Source organism: Hyaena hyaena, unplaced genomic scaffold (assembly GCF_003009895.1).
Source record: "Hyaena hyaena isolate Hyena2069 unplaced genomic scaffold, ASM300989v1 scaffold_345, whole genome shotgun sequence".
Lineage (NCBI taxonomy): Eukaryota > Metazoa > Chordata > Mammalia > Carnivora > Hyaenidae > Hyaena > Hyaena hyaena.
The window spans coordinates 807,334-826,371 of record NW_024080976.1 but is presented as its reverse complement, the minus strand read 5'-3'; the positions used below and the strand labels follow the sequence as shown (position 1 = coordinate 826,371).

General features: G+C 39.2%; 1 protein-coding gene across 3 annotated transcripts in view; it reads left to right on the top strand.

Moving 5' to 3' along the window:
- The window catches only part of ZNF565 (zinc finger protein 565), a 35,495-nt gene extending 16,772 nt beyond the window's left edge, over positions 1-18,723 (top strand). For 2 of the 3 annotated variants that reach the window (XM_039249613.1, XM_039249615.1), the window contains 4 exons: positions 1,567-1,640; positions 8,758-8,884; positions 9,575-9,670; positions 17,280-18,723. In XM_039249613.1, the coding sequence (XP_039105544.1) occupies positions 1,567-1,640; positions 8,758-8,884; positions 9,575-9,670; positions 17,280-18,550 (1,568 nt within the window). In that variant the 3' untranslated portion in view covers positions 18,551-18,723. The remainder of the gene's footprint in view (positions 1-1,566; positions 1,641-8,757; positions 8,885-9,574; positions 9,671-17,279) is intronic. The other variant, XM_039249616.1, reaches the window with a different exon arrangement.
- The last annotated feature ends 315 nt before the right edge of the window (positions 18,724-19,038 follow it).

Sequence of the window (19,038 nt, the reverse complement as noted above, 5' to 3'; positions counted from 1 at the left end):
TAATTAAATTTAAATATAATTTAAAATTTAGAAAAAAAAATTCAGTTCCTTAATCCTACTAGGCACTTTTAACATGCTTAGTGTATGTGGCTAATGCCAAATTATTGACAGTACAGATGTGAAGATTTCCATCATTGCAGAAAGATTTGGTGAACAGCACTGGTCTAGACCTTTCCCCAAACTATCCAAGTCATTCCAAATTATTCTCTGCTCCCCAAATATATATATTTTTTTGGTCCACTGTTTTTGTCACTTTTCTTCATAGATCAGAATACTCTTTTGTACCTTTTCTGCCTATTAAAATTCTCTGATTTTGAAGTCCTAGTTCATATTCTACGACTTATAGGATATTTTCCTTGACACAACTGCCATTGAGTAAATTCTCAAATTCTTCTCACCCACCCACCGACAAACCATGGGAAGCTTCTTGCACCTCTGATTAGAACGAGTCCTATCTTCCTTAAAACCCCTGAGTTCTCAGGGCACCTGGGTGGTTCATTTGGTTAAGTGTCCAACTCTTGATCTCAGTGCAGGTCATGATCTCACAGTTTGCGAAATTGAGCCCCACATCCAGCTCTGTGCTGACAGCTCAGAACCTGCTTGAGATTCTCTCTTCCTGTCTCTCTGTCCCTCCCCTTTGCTCACTTGTGCATGTGCTCTCTCTCTCTCTCTCTCTAAATAAATAAATTAAAAAAAAAAAAAACCTGAGTTCTCATTACTTTGAGGTACAGCCCATTTTCCACAGAATTCCAGCCTTAGCAAATACCAGAGGTGATATTCTGCAGGAAAGCAGTAGGGAAGGCTTAGATGGAAAATTAGGAGTAGTGGCCCAAGAGGCTTCTATAAATTGAGCTCCTATTCAGGTCAATACTCTGCATAAGCAGGTGTGCTTGTAAGATACTTGTTTACTATGATTTTCTTGCTCCTGTCTGATGAGTCCAGCCAGGGCTGGTGTCTTCGATGAGGCCTCTGGTGGTGTTTCTTTCTAGACTTAGAAGGAGGAAGTAGAGCCAAAGAAATAACCAAGAGGTTTTGCCCCATTGAGCCCAGAGAACCTGGGAGACTTAGTTTAGAGATATCTTTTTCTTAAGGTTTGAGCTGCACAGGTATGCTATGTTTGTAGCCTGTGGGTACTGTCCTCATCTTTATAGGATAAAGTAAGCAAGTCTGAGTCTTGGCCCTCCTTGCAGTAACTCCAGAGGAAGATCAGCTTGGAACAGGTGGAAGCCAACTAATCCCCATATAGGGTACAGATTAGCATCAGCAAGGTGGGGGACTGTTCAGGCTGGAATCCCTCCTGCTGAGGTAGTTGGATTCTATGTGAATGCTTGAGCATATCTTCTTTGAATCCATCTTTTAGTTTCCCTGGAGTTTAGGGAGGGGCTGGGTTTTGTTAACTCTGTAGTTCTTGATATTAGTGTTGTGTGGTGGGACAAGGGGGAGGGCAAGGGAAGCAGAGTAGGGACATTGCAAGTACAGTTGTGTTAAAGTCATCTATTTAGGAGTGCTCAGGCAAGCTCAGTTATGAGAGATTTCCCTTTTTTCCCCCCTACTCTGCTTTTTCAGGACTCTGCACTTGTCCAAGAGAAGAACCTAAAGAAATCAGAGCAGCTGAGGTAGTTCTGAAAGCCATGGCGCAGGTAAGCTGAAATTTCCTCTATCCTTGAAATAAGTTCTCTTCCTTTCAAATCATGTGAACATTTGTGTTCTTTATCCTGAAACTTCCCTGTCTCACTGAGCCCCATTTCCTCGATTCCAGGGATGAGTGATGGTGTTCCACTTCCCTTAGTGGCTCTCTCTTCTCCAACAGTGTAGACATATGGACACACAGCTCTCACTAGAGCACTCTGCTCCCTGGAGCAGAAATATATTGTCTTACAAGAAATATGAGAGCCCCCTTTATCAGAACCCTGGTTGAGTGGGGCCAAAGATGAGATAACTTTGATCTTTTCCATTAATTTAGGTGGTTTCCTTTATTTTTAAATGTTACCTCTTTAAAAATCATAAAAATAAATAAATATTTTAAATATTTCATACTACCAAAGAATATATACAAAAACATGTCTAGAATATGTGTATGGTGTAAAAAATAAAGTATTGTGGTGCCTGGGTAGCTCAATCAATTAAGCGTCCAACTTTGGCTCAGGTTGTGGTCTCCCAGCTTGTGGGTTTGAGCCCTGTTAGCACAGAGGCTGCTTGGGATCCTCTCTCTCCCCCTCTCTCTGCCCCTCCCCCACCTGCACATGCACATTCTCTCCCTCTCTCCCTCTCTCTCTCTCTCAAAATAAATAAACTTTAAAAATAATAATAAAGTATTGATGTACTCATTACCTAGATTAATGTACCATTTAAGCATCCCACATTCCCTTCCCAGATCATATTCCTTCCCACATGGCATTACTGTTCCTGCCAATGGTAATATTGCCTTCAGTTTTGTGTTTATCAGTCCTTTGATTTTTATACTAGTTTTACCATATATGAATGCATACTAAGCAATATACTGTTGAGTTTTCTGTTTTCAAATATTTGTGAAATTATCATACTCTGTATTTTTTACCAGATTCTTTTAATTCAATACCATGTATTTTCAGATCATTCATGTTAAATTGTATAGCACTAGATTAGCAGTTCTCCGAGCATGGTCCAGGAAGACTTTGACATCTTCTCAGGAGATAATACTAACATGTTATCTGCCTTTCTCACTCATATTCTCCAATGAGTGTACAATGGAGTTTCCTAGAAGCTGTATGATATTTTATCCCAACAGACTGAGTGCAGAAGTAGATGTGAAAATCCAAGTGTCTTTTATTCAGTCAGTCATTCAAGAGGATGCAAAAATGTAAAACAAAGCTATTAAGTTTTTTTGACAAGAGTTATTTTTCATAAATGTATATTACTTTGTTAACATGTAAGAGGTTTATTATTGGTTATTTAAATAAATTAATAAATTCATATTTTTAAATTTCTCACTTTTAATTTCTAAATTTTTAAAAATGTTTTATTTATTTTTGTGAGCAAGAGAGACAGAGCATGAGCAGGAGAGGGGCAGAGAGAGAGGGAGACACAGAATTTGAAACAGGCTCCAGGCTCTGAGCTGTCAGCACAGAGCCCTACGAGGGGCTCGAACCCACAGACTGTGAGATCATGACCTGAGCTGAAGTCAGACGCTCAACCAACTGAGCCACCCAGGTGCCCCTCTCACTTTTAATTTCTAACATGGTAATTATTGATAAATATACTCAGCATTAACAGAAGTTCTTTGAGGGGCACCTGGGTGGCTCAGTTGGTTAAGCATCCGATCTTGGTGTCAGCTCAGGTCATGATCTTGCGGTTCATTGGATCGAGCCTTGCTGTCAGCACAGAGTCTGCTAAGGATTCTCTCTCTCCCTCTTTCTCTGCCCCTCTTCCCCTTCTCTTGCTCTCTCTCAATAAATAAATCAACTTAAAGTTTTTTATTGAGGTCCTCAATAAATTTTTAACAGCTTTATTGTATATATAATTTTGTACAAGGAAATTCACCCGTATAAGTGTAAAGTTCTGTGGTTTTTAGTGTTTTTATAGAGTTCTACAACCATTAGCACAATCCATTTTAGAACATTTTTATTACCCCCAAGAGAAATCCCATTTTCATTAGTCTCTCTCAATCACTCCTCCTCATCCACTGGCAACTGCGAATTTACTTTCTGTCTCTATGGATTTGCCTATTTGAGATATTTCCTATGAGTAGAATTTTACATTATTTGCTCTTTTGTGTCTGGCTTTTTTCATGTAGTATATTTTCAGGCTTCAGCTTCATCCATGGTGTAGCATTTATCAGTACTTCATTTTATACCAAATAGTATTCCATAGATATGTATGTATCACATTTTATTCTTCAGTTCATCAGTCTATGGACATTTGGGTTATTTCTGCTTTTTGGCTATCATGAATAATGCTCCTGTGAATATTGGTGTATACGAGGATTTTGGGGTGGACATAACGTTTTCATTTCTCTATACCTACTTAATTCTATGTTTAACATTTTGGAAAACTGCCAAAACTATTTTACAAAGTGGCTGCCCCATTTTACATCCCTGCCAATGTGTTATTTTGTCTTTTTGGTAATAGCCATCCTGAAGGACATGAAGTGGCATCTTATTGTTTTGATTTGCATTTCCCTAATTATTAGTGGTATTGAACATCTTTTATTTTTTTAATTTTTTTTTGTTTTATTTAATTTTGAGAGAGAGAGAGAGAGAGACAACACAAGCAACGAAGGGTCAGAGAGAGAGGGAGATACAGAATCCGAAGACAGGCTCTGAGCTAGCTGTCAGCACAGAGCCTGATGCAGGGCACGAACCCACGAACTGTGAGATCATGACCTGAGCCAAAGTCGGACGCTTAACTGACTGAGCCACCCAGGCACCCCTTGAACATCTTTTCATATGCTTGTTGGCCATCTGTATATCTTCTTTGGAGAAATCACCACTTGAATTCTTTGCTTAGTTTTTAATTGTTTGGGTTTTTTTTTTTTATTGTTGAATTATAAGACTCCTTCATATATACTGGAAAGAAGTCCTTATCAGTTGTAAGATTTTGGATTTTTACTTTCTTTTACTTTTTTTTTTTTTTTAAGTAATCTGTATTCCCAACATGCAGCTTGAACCCACAACCCTGAGATCAAGAGTTATATACTCTACTGACTAAGCCAGCCTGGTGCCCCCTGGATTTTTACTTTTTTGGGGGTAGTATGGTGGTTTACTTTCTTGATGGAATTATTTGTAGCACAAACATTTTTAGTTTTGATGATGTTTAACTTTTTGTACTTTTGTTACTGTTTGGTGCCATGTCTAAGAAACCACTACCTCAAGGTCATTAAGTTCTCTTCCTTTGTTTTCTTCTAAGAAGGGTAGTTTAAGCTTTTACATTTAAGTCTACAAGCTATTTTGCATTAATTTTTACATATGGTATGAGGTGGCATCCAACTTCATCCTTTGCATATGGATATCCCCTTGTCCCAGCACTGTTTATTAAAAAGATTGATCTTTCCCTATTGAATTGTCTTGGTTAACATAACGTATGTGGTGCCCCTTGGGTACTGGGCAGAGGATGCCTTTCTTCAGAAATGTTCTGTGAATGTTCTCAAACTTGGCACAGTAATTTTTCACATGGGGTTTCCCCCAACTGCATGAATAATGTTATTTTGAATTCCAGGCTTCCTCGAGAGTAGGCCTTGGTATATTGTCAAAGGAAATGATTACTAGTAGTAATAGTAGTATCATTAATAAGAATCCTTTTTTCCCCACCTGGCATGCAGAAGCTTCCTTGTTACTTTTTTCCAACAAGGTTTTCTTTTTTTCTTTTATTAATTTTTTTTAACGTTAATTTATTTTTGAGACAGCAAGAGACAGAACACAAGCTGGGGAGGAGCAGAGAGAGAGGGAAACACAGAATCTGAAACAGGCTCCAGGCTCTGAGCTGTCAGCACAGAGCCCGATGCAGGGCTTGAACCCACGGACCGCGAGATCATGACCTGAGCCGAAGTCGGACTCTTAACCAACTAAGCCACCCAGGCGCCCTTCCAACAAGGTTTTCATTGGAGCCCACCATTTCACTAAGAGAATACCTCTTCTAGGTTCCCAGCTTTAAGTGAGGGGTATGGACACTTGCCCCTTTGGTATGTGTCCTAAGCCCTATATGTACTAAGATTAATTCCCATAGTGTTTGACTTCAGGGTAGCCCCTGCTAACATATTTGCTTACCTCTCAGTGTTCAGTTGCATGTATGTGTGTGTGTGTGTTGTTGTTGTTCTCGTTGTTAGCTCGAGGACTTAATTTTTCTTCCCTTCTTGAGAACTTAGAGAAGCATTAAAAGGGTGTTATAATTTATCCAGTGCCTAGGCATTTGCATAGAAGCCTCCCCTCCTGCCACGTATAGATGGTCAGAGCTGGAGTGATGGGTCTTGGTCTCAGTGTGTGGTGACATCTCCTATTTTATGAGGCCTTCAGGATGGGGATTGTGATTGGGAACTTCAGTTACAGAAAGTCCTTTAGTCTTTCAAGGTAATTTATGAGAGACAACCATAAAATGGTCCATTTTGAGGTTGAAAATTATGTGTTAGTTGTGGGCCACATTTATATGACTGAGGTACACTCTCCATCAGCTTTTTTATTTCAGGAACAAGGAAAAGGACAGTAAAGAATAATAGATAATTAAGTATATAATAAACATTGAAGATTTCACAGATCTTGTTTAAGCTAAATGCTCCCAAATAATGTAATGATTATGTGTTATAGTATATAAGGTGTATTATTATATAGCAAATAAAAATCCTTGTGTTTATTATAAAATTTGCCATAATAAACTATGCTCATGATATTTAACTGCTTCTAAGTGGGATCACTTGTCATTTTCAGCAGTACAGTTCTTTATTGTTATGGGACTGTCCTGGGTACATGGCCCAGATAAATCAGAACACTTAACATTGCTGATGCAAGGCACTGAATGCCAGCAGCACACCCCAGCTGACCTCTCCCAACATTGTGACAACTAGACCATCCCCTGCATGATCCCAGATGCCTGAAGGGGAAGGTATAACCTGGTTTGAGAGCCACAGACTAATTATGAACCTGAGTCTGCAGGATAGTTTTAAAACTTCTATAAATCCTATGTTTTATTTTTTTAGTGTTTATTTATTTATTTTTAAGAAAGAGACAGAGAATCTCAAGCAGTCTCCACACTGTCAGTGCAGAGCCTGATGTGAGGCTAGAACCCAGGAACCGTGAGATCATGACCTGAGATGAAAATCAAGAGTCAGACACTTAGCCAACTAAGCTACCCAGGCATAGAGATTTATAAGACATTTTGGATCTTATTTTTTTTTTCTCTCTGTGGAAAAATGGTAAAGGATTCTTTTTTTTTTAATATAGTTTATTTTTGAGACAGAGACATGAGCGGGGGAGGGGCAAACAGAGAGGGAGACACGGAATCTGAAACAGGCTCCAGGCTTTGAGCTGCCAGCACAGAACCCAACGCAGGGCTCAAACCCACGAACTGCAAGATCATGACCTGAGCCGAAGTCGGACGCTTAACTGACAGCCACCCAGGCGCCCCAAGGATTCATTTTTAAAAGACTTTATTATTGGCAAAGCTTTTGTTTGCTGTGTATTTTGTATATGCTATTTTGTTTATATGTAAGATCCCACTTAGCTTAATTTTGCTCATTCCCAGGCCCTTGTAGAATATAGAAGAGTCCTGCTGTATGAAAGAGGTTTTAGTTCCAGCTGTAGGAATATTGAAAAGCATGTAGGCCTCTACCCATATAAATGTGTGGGGTTTTTTTTAATGTTTTATTTATTTTTGAGAAAGAGAGACAGCGTGAGCAGGGGACGGTCAGAGAGAGAGGGAAGACACAGAATTTGAAGACAGGCTCCAGGCTCAGAGCTGTCAGCACAGAGCCCGACGTGAGACTCGAACCCACAAACCGTGAGATTGTGACCTGAGCCAAAGCCAGATGCTCAACCGACTGAGCCACCCAGGTGCCCCAGATGTGCTTATTATACTACCTTCATGGCATAGGCACTCCTCCATAACTTGCTTGCTTGATCACCTCCTTCCTACAGTGCCCTTCTCCATTTCCTCTTTCAACCTTACAGATATTTCCTGGATGAGTCAGGTTGTCAATACCTGAACCTACTCATCAATTTTAACCTCATTAAAAATGGTACAGTTATCATGCCCCTACTCATGGAAACTATAGGAAGTACCCAGCACCACCTCTGACATATCCTTGCCCCTCCAAAAACAATGTGAATCAGGCCTCCAAATCTAACTACTTTTTCACAGAAAGTATGGAAGGAAAGAAACATCTTAAACTATTCCATGAAGATGCAGTCAGCCAAGAATGTGGGAGATTCTTTTTAAAAAAAATTTTTTTTTAATGTTTTATTTATTTTTGAGAGAGAGAGAGACAGTGTGAGCAGAGGAGGGTCAGAGAGAGAGGGAGACACAGAATCCAAAGCAGCCTCCAGGCTCTGAGCTAGCTGTGAGCACAGAGCCTGAGGTGGGACCCAAGCCCACGAACCGTGAGATCATGACCTGAGCCGAAGCCAACGTTTAACCGACTGAGCCACCCAGACGCCCCAAATGTGGGAGATTCTACTGACTCAAATGTTTCTGTAATTAATAAATAAACAGCAATAAAAATTTGTGAAGGGTTTCTGGGGGGCTCTTATAGATTCTAGAGACTTAAGGAAACCTACCCACTAAATGCAACTTGTGGATCTAATTTGAATCTTGATTTGAACAAACCAACTGTAAAAAAATCACTTTTGAGAAGATTGGGACAATTTGAAACTTGATCTGGTTATTAGGAAGTTATTGTTTATTAAGTATAATAATCTGGTTATTATGCTTTTTTTAAAAAAAAAAGGCTAATCTGCTAGGTACTAAAGTATTTATGGGTAAAATACTATGATTGGTATTGGTACATAGGATCTGCCTCAAAATACACCAGGGATAAGAAAGAAAGAAAGAGAGAGAGAGAGAGAGAGAGAGAGAGAGAGAGAGAGAGAGAGAAAGAAAGAAAGAAAGAAAGAAAGAAAGAAAGAAAGAGAAAGAAAGATTTGGAAAGTCTTCCTCATTGTTGAGGCAGAGCAATGGATTCATGGGGTCATTATACTACTCTGTATACTTTTGTGTATTTTGAAAAATTTTGTAATAAATGCAAAAAAGAAAAGCCCTCTCATTTACTAGTAATGCATGGGTTTATTATTTCAGGGGTTGGTAACATTCAGGGATGTGGCCATAGAGTTCTCTCAGGAAGAATGGAAGTGCCTGGAACCTGCCCAGAGAAACTTGTACAGAGATGTGACTCTGGAGAACTTCAGTAACTTGGTGTCACTAGGTAAGGATGTTATATAAAATAGGGCCAGACAGGAAACAAGGCTTCCAGGGACTGCCACAGTGGGAGGTTGGTACCACCTCTGGCAGGGAAAGGTAAAAGGAGGAAACTGCCCCTGGACAATGGTGAGAGCTAGAGTCGTGGAGAAGGGCCCATTTGGCAGCAACCGTAGCCACCTCCAGAACTCCTGGATCAGAGGAGGGAGGAAGAGGGGTATATACCCTGAGCTCTCTCATCCTCCCCACTGGCCTTCTGTTGATGCTTCCATATGCCAAACCCAATGAGAAACCATAGAGCCAGGATAATACAGTCCTTACAGGTAAGTTGTCTGGGGCACAGAGCAAGCAATGGATTGAGTGGGGAGGAGAGGGCAAATGGAGAATGACCACCATAGCTATCTACTCTAAATAATGCAGGACTAGCCTTCTGGAATTTCTGGTATCTTCATGGTGAATTTCTAGGGAGACTTATAGGTTTCTGGATAAATTTCTGCTGTTTCCAAGGGAGTTCTTCGTCCTTTATATATGTGAAAGAGGTAGTTCCATTAGCACCTCTGTCTTCCTATCCTTTGGACAAACTTTACAACTTCCTTTATTCCTTCCTTCATAATTGTCTCTTTTCCTTGGTGACCAAGGGACTGGGTTTGAATTTTGGAACAGGACAATTATCCTCCATTTATTTTCCTATTAACAGGACTCTCTATTTCTAAGCCTGATGTCATTTCCTTACTGGAGCAAGGGAGAGAACCCTGGATGATTGCAAATGATATGACAGGACCATGGTGTCCAGGTGAGCAAGGGGTGATCTAATCGGGGAGGTCATTGGGAATAAAAATAGCCAGTAAGTGAGTCAACTGATAGCAGTAACTTCAGTTATTACTGAGAGGCTCCCCTCCAAGGTATGCTGAAAACTGCAGAACAACAGCCTAAGACATGAAGACACAAAGAGCGAAGGTCTTGTTAGCCTCAGCTCCCAAAGGAACCTTGCCCTTACCCCCATTACCCTTTCTTCTTTCATATTTTCCTCCCATTTCAAAAAGAACATGCTCCCTTTTCCTCCAGGTGCTGCATTTTTACCTGTACTTTGGACCCTTTTTTCTGTAAGCATCTTCATCTCTTAAAAAATACTTTCGGGGCACCTGGGTGGCTCAGTCGGCTAAGTGTCCAACTTCAGCTCAGGTCATGATCTCGAGGTTTGTGATTTTGAGTCCCAAGTTGGGCTCTGTGCTGACAGTTCAGAGCCTGGAGGCTGCTTTGGACTCTCTGTCTCCCTTTCTCTCTGCCCCTCCCCCACTCACGCTCTGTCTCTCTCAAAAATAAATGAGTATTAAAGATTTTTTAAAATACTTATTTTTTTAAAACAGCTCACTTTACCCAATTCAGCAGTTCATTTATTCTCTAAATATTTGAGAGATAAGGTCGTGTAATGGCTAAGGGCACTGACTTGGGAATCAGACTGAGTTCAAATCTTGGCTCTGCCAATTACTAGATCTATGAGTTTAGGTAAACTGCTTAAAATATCTGTGCTTCCGTTTTCTCCTTTGCAAATGAGATAAAAATAGAGCCTCCCTCATGTAATTATTATGGTTGTTATAGGAGTTAATAATGTGAAAATGCTCAGAACAATGCCAGGTAGCAGTGACCATTAAATAAAAGTTATCATGTATTCTTAATTGGCACTTGCTGGGCAATATTGGTAACTTTGAATACTTATAAGTTACCCCCCAATTCCTCTGTTGTTGTTGTTATTTATTTATTTTCACTATCTCTTAATTCTCTATCTAAAATTATATTTCTCTATTAAAATTTCCTTTTGTGTTGGTCTGTTCAGTAAATTCTGTTTTGACCACATGAAAATGTCTTTGGGGTGACTGGGCAGCTCAGTAGGTTAAGTGTCCAACTCTTGATCTCAACTCTGGTCATGATCTCACAGTTTATGAGATCAAGCCCCACATTGGGCTATGCACTGACAGCACAGATTCTTTCTCTCTCCCTCTCTCTCTGCCCCTCCCCCACTTGTGTTCATGCTCTCTCACAATATAAATAAATAAACTTTTTAAAAAAATATTTTTATTTATTTCTAGGAGAGAGAGAAAGAGACAGCGTGAGCAGGGGAGGGTCAGAGAGAGGAGATACAGACTCTGAAATAGGCTCCAGGCTCTGAGCTGGCAGTCAGCACAGAGCCCGACGCGGGGCTCAAACCCATGAACCACGAGATCATGACCTAAGTGAAAGTCGGCCGCTTAACCGACTGAGCCACCCAGGCGCCCCTCACTATTCTTTTGAATGGACTTCCCAAACCCCAGATCTGACCAGGCTATGCTACATTACTAGCAGGGTACTCTGCACTTATCCTTCACAGCCTATAATGGTGGTAATGATAAACTCTGGAGTATTTGACTGTATCCTTCCACAGATCAATGCTCCATTAAGGCAANCGCCCCAATAAACTTCTTTAAAAAAGGTCTTTGGGATACCTGGGTGGCTCAGTCGGTTAAGTGTCCGACTTCGGCTCAGGTCATGATCTCACAGTTCAGGGGTTCGAGCCCCACGTCGGGCTCTGTGCTGACAGCTAGCTCTGAGCCTGGAGCCTGTTTTCAGATTCTGTTTCTCCCTCTCTCCTTGACCCTCCCCTGCTGATGGTCTCTATCTGTCTCTCAAAAATAAATAAAACATTAAAATTTTTAAAAAATCAAAATTAAAAAATGTCTTTATCTTCTTTCTCATAGGATATTTTATATATTTGTTTCATTTTAAAGATTTTATTTTTAAGTAATCTCTATACCCAATATGGGGCTCAAATCACAAACCTAAAATCAACAGTCCCATGCTATACTGACTGAGCCAGCCAGGTGCCCCTTTTGTAGGATATTTTTTTTTCTTTTGTAGGATAGTTTTAATGAGAATGGAGTTCTGTGTTAGCAGGAATTTCCCAAAGAAGAGATCCTTTCGCTGCCTTTTCTCTTCCAATGTCATCACTAGGTCAAGTTCTTCCAATTTTGGAAAATGTTCCCTACATATATTTAAAACTAGTGTTCCTTGGAAAGGAACCTTGCCTCTCTGTTTATCTCTAATCTTTTTGACTATATTATTTAGAATCTGAATGTCCTTTTTTTTTTTTTTTTTTAATGTTTGTTTATGCTGGGGAGGGGCAAAAAGGGAGGGAGACAGAGGATTCAAAGAGGGCTGACAGCGGAGCTCTAACTCACATGAGATAATGACCTAAGCCAAAGTCAAACAGACACTTAACCAACTGAGCCACTTAGGTGCCCGAATCTGCATCTCCTTTTAACTTTCTCTGTACTGGTGCTATGAAGTTCTAAGAGCTGTTACTTGTATTATATATAACGTTATTACATTTTACATTTTTGTAAAGATGAAATATAGATCGTCTTTGCAAATTGTACTTTTACCAGTACAGTCCATCCTTTTTTATGCCACTTAGTGCTTTTAACCTTGAATTCTGTTTTTTCTGATATTCCATCAAATGCCTTCTTTTTTAGCCTAAAAATTCACTGCCACTTGAAGTGTGTCCATGTACTCAAGATTCTATTAGAGTTTCCTCTTTGAATCAATCCAAGATTCTTTCACTTTACTAAGGAGATTCAGTCTATTCTCATTATTGTAATGACTAATGTGTCTATTCTTATTCCTGCCATTTTGTTTCATATGTTCTGTTTCTCACTTCTATTTCTGGCTATTCCCATTTTGCTCATATTTGTTTATACCTCTTTCTACCCTCAAGTGATTTTGAAGTTGTACTTCCTCTTGCTTTGAAAGAATAGTCTTTAATATGACTTTTAAAAATTGGGATACCTAGGTGGTTCAGTAGGTTAAGCATCTGACTCTTGATATCAGCTCAGGTTGTGACCTCGCAGTAGTGAGATTGAGCCTGCTGAGTGTAGAACCTACTTGGGATTATTTTTCTCCTTCTCTGCCCCTATCCTGCTTGCATGCATGAGCACTTGCTCATGCTCACTCTCTCTCTCTCTCTCAAAAAATTAAAAAACAATGATAATAAAAAAATTAAAATGTGCTTAAACCTGTGTTTCTTTTCCTACCTCAAGACTGAAATAGAATTTTTTCCTTTTTAGTAAAGTTTTTAACTTTTTTATTTATTTTTATTTTTTTAATGTTTTTTATTTATTTCTGAGAGAGAGAGACAGCGTGAGCAGGGGAGGGTCAGAGAGAGAGGGAGACACAGAATCTGAAACAGGCTCCAGGCTCTGAGCTAGTTGTCAGCACAGAGCCCGATGCTGGGCTCAAACCCACGAACCATGAGATCATGACCTGAGCCGAAGTCAGACCCTTAACCAACTGAGCCACCCGGGCGCCCCAATTTTTTTTATTTTAAGTAATTTTAGGCTTGTAGAAAACTAGCAAAATTATTAGAATTCCCATATGCCCTTCCCCCAGCTTCCACTAATGTTAACATTTTACATAACCATAGTACAGTTATCAAAACTAGGAAATTACCATTGGTACAGTAGTATGAACCAATATGGATGTTATTAGAATTTTGTCAGATTTTCTCCTAATTTCTCCTTCTGTCCCAGGATCTAGTCCCAGATCCTGTGTTACATTTAGTTATTGTGTCTCCTTAGCATCTTCTACTCTGTGGTAGTTCTTCAGTATTTTCATGCTCTTGATACTTTTGATGAGTATTATTTTGGAGAGTTCTTGGTGTAAATGTGGCTTAATACTGATGGTGGTAAACTTGATCACTTGTTTAAGGTAGTGTCTCTCATGTTTTCCCCCTGTAAAGTTACTATTTTTCCATCTGTAATTGGTAATTATCTTGGGGGGAGATACTTTAAGAATATACATTTTGCCTACTGATTTTAGCATTCATCGGTGGATCTTCTTTGTAAGTTATTACAATAGTGTTGCTTCATGTTGATTTTCTTTGTACCTTATTCCTTCTAAATTTATCCATTGGATTTCACCTGTAAGAAAAAGCTATCCCTTCCCCCTCTCCCATTCATTTATTTATTCAGTGATTTATTTCTATCAATATGGGCTCTTGGGTATTTATTATATTCTATGGTTTGTAGCCCAGTACTACTGAATGAAATAAATACATTATTTATTTCGTTGCTCCAGTTATTCAAGCTTTGGTCATTGGGAACACCTTCAGGTTGTTCCTGGGTTCTCTTAACATGTCCTCATTCTTTTTTGAGGACTTTCTTATTTTCTGATACCACAGGATGTTTCAGGCTTATCTTGCAGTTTTCCTGCCCCAGCCATTCCTCAAAGAAGCCCTGGTTTCTTTTATTGGGGAATGGTATGAAATAGCATCTTTGAATCTCTTTTTTGGAGCAAAGTAAGACCTTTACCATATTTTACTTCCCTGTGCCCTACCAGGGTTTGGCAAACTACAGTCGGTGGGTCAGGTCCAGCCCATGGCCAGTATTTTGTACCACCTACAAGCTAAGAATGGTTTTTACATTTTGAAAGGGCTTAAAGATAGATAGATAGACAGACAGACACACACACACACACACACACACACGCATATGCTAAAGAGACATTATGTGGTCTACACAAGCCTAAAGCATTTACTGTCTGGTCCTTTACAGAAAAAGTTTGTTGGCCCTTGCCTATATTCATCCTCACCCTCACCCCACTCCGATTTTGTTTTAATGATCTGGAATTCTAGTTTCAGACTATTGTTGTTCTTAAAATATTTCATAAATTTATTTTTTTAAGTTTTTATTTATTTTGAGAGAGAGTGCATGTGAGAGCAAACAGGGGAGGGGCAGAGAGAATCCCAAGCAGGCTCCTCACTGTCAGCACAGAGCCTGAAGCGGGGCTTGAACTCATGAACCGTGAGATCATGACCTGAGACAAAATCAAGAGTTGGCTTAACAGGGGGTGCCTGGGTGGCTTAGTTGGTTAAGTGTCCGACTTTTGCTTAGGTCATGATCTCGCGGTTCGTGGGTCCGGGCCCCGCGTCGGGCTCTGTGCTGACTGCCAGCCCAGAGTCTGGAGCCTGTTTCAGCCTGTGACTCCCTCTCTCTCTGACCCTCCCCTGCTCACGCTGTCTCTCTCTCTCTCCTAAAAATAAATAAAACATTAAAAAATAAAAAAAATAAAAAATAAAACATTTAAAAAAAAAAAAGAGTTGGCTTAACCGTCTGAGTCACCCAGGCACCCCTATTTCCTAAATTTATAGTATGTATTATTCCTCACTAATAATAATGATATAAAGCAGTCATCTATACACTACAGTCTATGGGCCAGACTGCTACCTGTTTTTATAGGACCTGTAAGCCTATTGAATTCTGTAAAGGCCTTCTAAGAGGTGCATTGATAAACAGTATTTGGCAATACTGTGTATATGAAACATTTTCAAAGGTTAAATAAATACATAAAATCTCATTACAGATCAGCACCAACAGATGAACATTTGCCATAAATTTTGATGCTGGAGAACACTAATCTTGAACTCCAGTTAAGTGAAATGATGTCTTCATTTTCTGAGTTGTTAATTTTAGCCATTCTGACAAGTGAGAGGTGGTAACTTATTTGAGTTTTGATTTGTAGTTCCCTGATGATGAGTGATGTTGAGCATCTTTCCAGTGTCTATTAGCCATCTGGATGTCTTCTTTGGAAAAGTGTCTATTCATGTCTTTTGCCCATTTCTTTACTGGATTCTTTGGTTTTGGGGTGTTGAGTTTGATAAGTTCTTTATAGATTTTGGATACTAACCCTTTATCTGATATGTCATTTGCAAATATTTTCTCCCATTCTGTTGTTTGCCTTTTAGTTTTGCTGATTGTTTCCTTAGATGTGCAGAAGCTTTTTATCTTGATGAGGCCCCCATAGTTCCTTTTTGCTTTTGTTTCCCTTGCCTCTGGAGACATGTCAAGTAAGAAGTTGCTATGGCTGAGGTCAAAGAGTTTGTTGCCTGTTTTCTTCTCTACGATTTTGATAGCCTCCTGTCTTACATTTAGGTCTTTCATCCATTTTGAGTTTATTTTTGTGTATGGTATAAGAAAGTAGCCCAGGTTCATTCTTCTGCATGTCACTGTCCAGTTTTCCCCATTTGCTGAAGAGACTGTTTCTTTTCCATTGGATATTCTTTCCTGCTTTGTCAAAGATGAGATGGCCAGATGTTTGTGGGTCCATTTCTTGGTTCTCTATTCTGTTCCATTGATCTGAGTGTCTGTTCTTATGCCAGTACCATACTGTCTTGATGAGTATGGCTTTGTAATACATCTTGAAGCCCAGGATTGTGATATCTCCAGCTTTGGTTTTCTTTTTCAGGATTGCTTTGGCTATTCAGGGTCTTTTCTGGTTCCATACAAATTTTAGGATTGTTTGTTCTAGCTCTGGGAAGAATGCTGGTGTTATTTTGATAGAGATCGTATTGAATATGTAGATTGCTTTGGGTAACAATATTTGTTCTTCCATTCCATGAGCATGGAATGTTCTTCCATTTTTGTGTATGTGTGTCTTCTTCAGTTTCTTTCATAAACTTTCTTTGGTTTTTTACCTCTTTGGTTAGGTTTATTCCTAGGTATCTTATGGTTTTTGGTGCTGGATTAACTTTTATCTTTTTCCAAATGAGTATCCAGTTTTCCAACCATTATTTATTACAAAAACTATCCTTTTCCCCTTTGAAATACCACTTTTATAATAAAATTCAATTTCCATATAAACTTCCGTCTTTTTCTGGCTTTCTATTGTATTCTACTCATTTCTCTCTCTAATGCAATATTTGTTCATCAAACAACCCATTCTTAAAAGTTTATTATATAGTAGGGTTTGGCTATAACAGCTAGTAAAAAAGGCTATATTTCTGCCTTTGGGGATATTTAGGAGAAGAAAAAGATCAACAAATGAATAAATAAATGAAAATCTAATTACAACTAATAAAAGTATTATGAAGAAGGGGCGCCTGGGTGGCTTAGTCGGTTAAGCGTCCGACTTTCGCTTAGGTCATGATCTTGCGGTTCATGGGTTCAAGCCCCCCGTCGGGCTCTGTGCTGACTGCCAGCTCAGAGCCTGGAGCCTATTTCAGAGTCTGTGTCTCCCTCTCTCTCTGACCCTCCCCAGCTCACGCTCTCTCTCTCTCTCCTAGAAATAAATAAAAATATTTAAAAAAAAAAAGTATTATGAAGACAAGTGCACGATGTGGAAGAGAGAATCAAAGTGTATGCTGATCTATATAAAAATTGAGAACACCCAGCTTAATTTCTTTTGCTCCTTCTGGCCCCTCATCATTTTTGTGCTTTCATGTGATCTTTAGAAATTGCACAGCAATATTTGGGACTTATATAGGCCATTTACTTTTTAAGGTTATTTTCATTTTGTCTCTCTAGTCAGCTATAGATTTTTTTATTTCTCTTAAAAGAATAAAGCTGCTTGTATTTTCTTTTCTTTTTTTTTTCCAGAGCTGAAGTCCAGGTGTGAGAAATTTCCACAAAAAGATATTTTTGAAGTAGAGTCATTCAATTGGGAGATCATGAAAAGCCTTAAATGCTATGATTTTGAGGGCTCCAGTTTTGGAGATGCCTGGGAATACAAAGGCCAATTTGAAAGACAACAAGTAACTCAGGAATACTGTTTCAAGCAAGTAAAAATCACATATAAAAACATGCCCACTTTTGAGCATCATACATCCCTCACTTTACATCAGAACAATGAGATTGGTGAGAAACTGATTGAATGTAATGAGTGTGGGAAAGCATTTAGCCGTGGCTCACACCTTATTCAGCATCAGAAAACTCATACTGGTGAAAAACCATTTGAATGTAAGGAATGTGGGAAGGCCTTTAGTCGTGCTTCACACCTTGTTCAACATCAGAGAATTCATACAGGTGAGAAACCTTATGCCTGTAAGGAATGTGGGAAGGCCTTTGGTCGTACTTCAGAACTTATTCTACATCAAAGACTTCATACTGGCATCAAACCCTATGAATGTAAAGAATGTGGAAAGACCTTTAGACAGCATTCGCAACTTATTCTGCATCAAAGAACTCACACAGGTGAGAAACCCTATGTATGTAAAGACTGTGGGAAGGCTTTTATTCGCGGCTCACAACTTACTGTTCATCGAAGAATTCATACAGGTGCTAGACCTTATCAGTGTAAAGAATGTGGGAAAGCCTTCAGACAACATTCACAGCTTACTGTCCACCAGAGGATTCATACTGGTGAGAAGCCCTATGAGTGTAAGGAATGTGGGAAGGGCTTTATTCATAGCTCAGAAGTTACTCGACATCAAAGAATTCATTCTGGGGAGAAACCCTATGAATGTAAGGAATGTGGGAAGGCCTTTAGACAACACGCACAGCTTACACGACATCAGAGAGTTCATACTGGTGACAGACCCTATGAATGTAAGGACTGTGGGAAGGCCTTTAGTCGTAGTTCATACCTTATTCAACATCAAAGAATTCATACCGGTGACAAACCCTATGAATGTAAGGAATGTGGGAAAGCCTTTATCCGTGTTTCACAACTGACTCATCATCAGCGAATTCATACTTGTGAGAAACCCTATCAATGTAGGGAATGTGGAATGGCCTTTATTCGTAGTTCACAACTTACGGAACATCAGAGAATTCATCCTGGTATCAAACCTTATGAATGTAGAGAATGTGGGCAGGCCTTTATTCTTGGCTCGCAGCTCATCGAACACTACAGGATTCATACTGGTTAGAAAGCCTTGAATGTTAAGGGTATAGGAAAGCCTTTACATGGATTTCACACCTGACTCAATATTAGATGTGTAACGTAATGTAATTAATGTCAGAAAACCCTCATGTGTCACTTCCATTATGGAACATGGGATTACTCCTACCAGAAGAAAATTCAATAAATGTGGGAATTCTTTTTGCCTCACACTCACTGCTTACTGAGCATCAGAAAACTTATGCTGAGAAAAATATTAATATGACTATAGAAAACATTTCTGTTACCACTCAAAATGTGTTAAACTACTGAGAATTCCTAAGAGAAAATGACCCTATTAGGATATTTTTTGAATGTGCCTTTTACCACATCATACATCTTATTTAATCTTATCTCAGTTCCACCAGTTACTGACTGTATAGCATTGGACAAATTATGCAATCTTCCTGTTCCTCAGTTTACTTATTTTTAAGCAGTGATGATTTGACTTACCTGATAGAGTTCTCCTGAGGACTA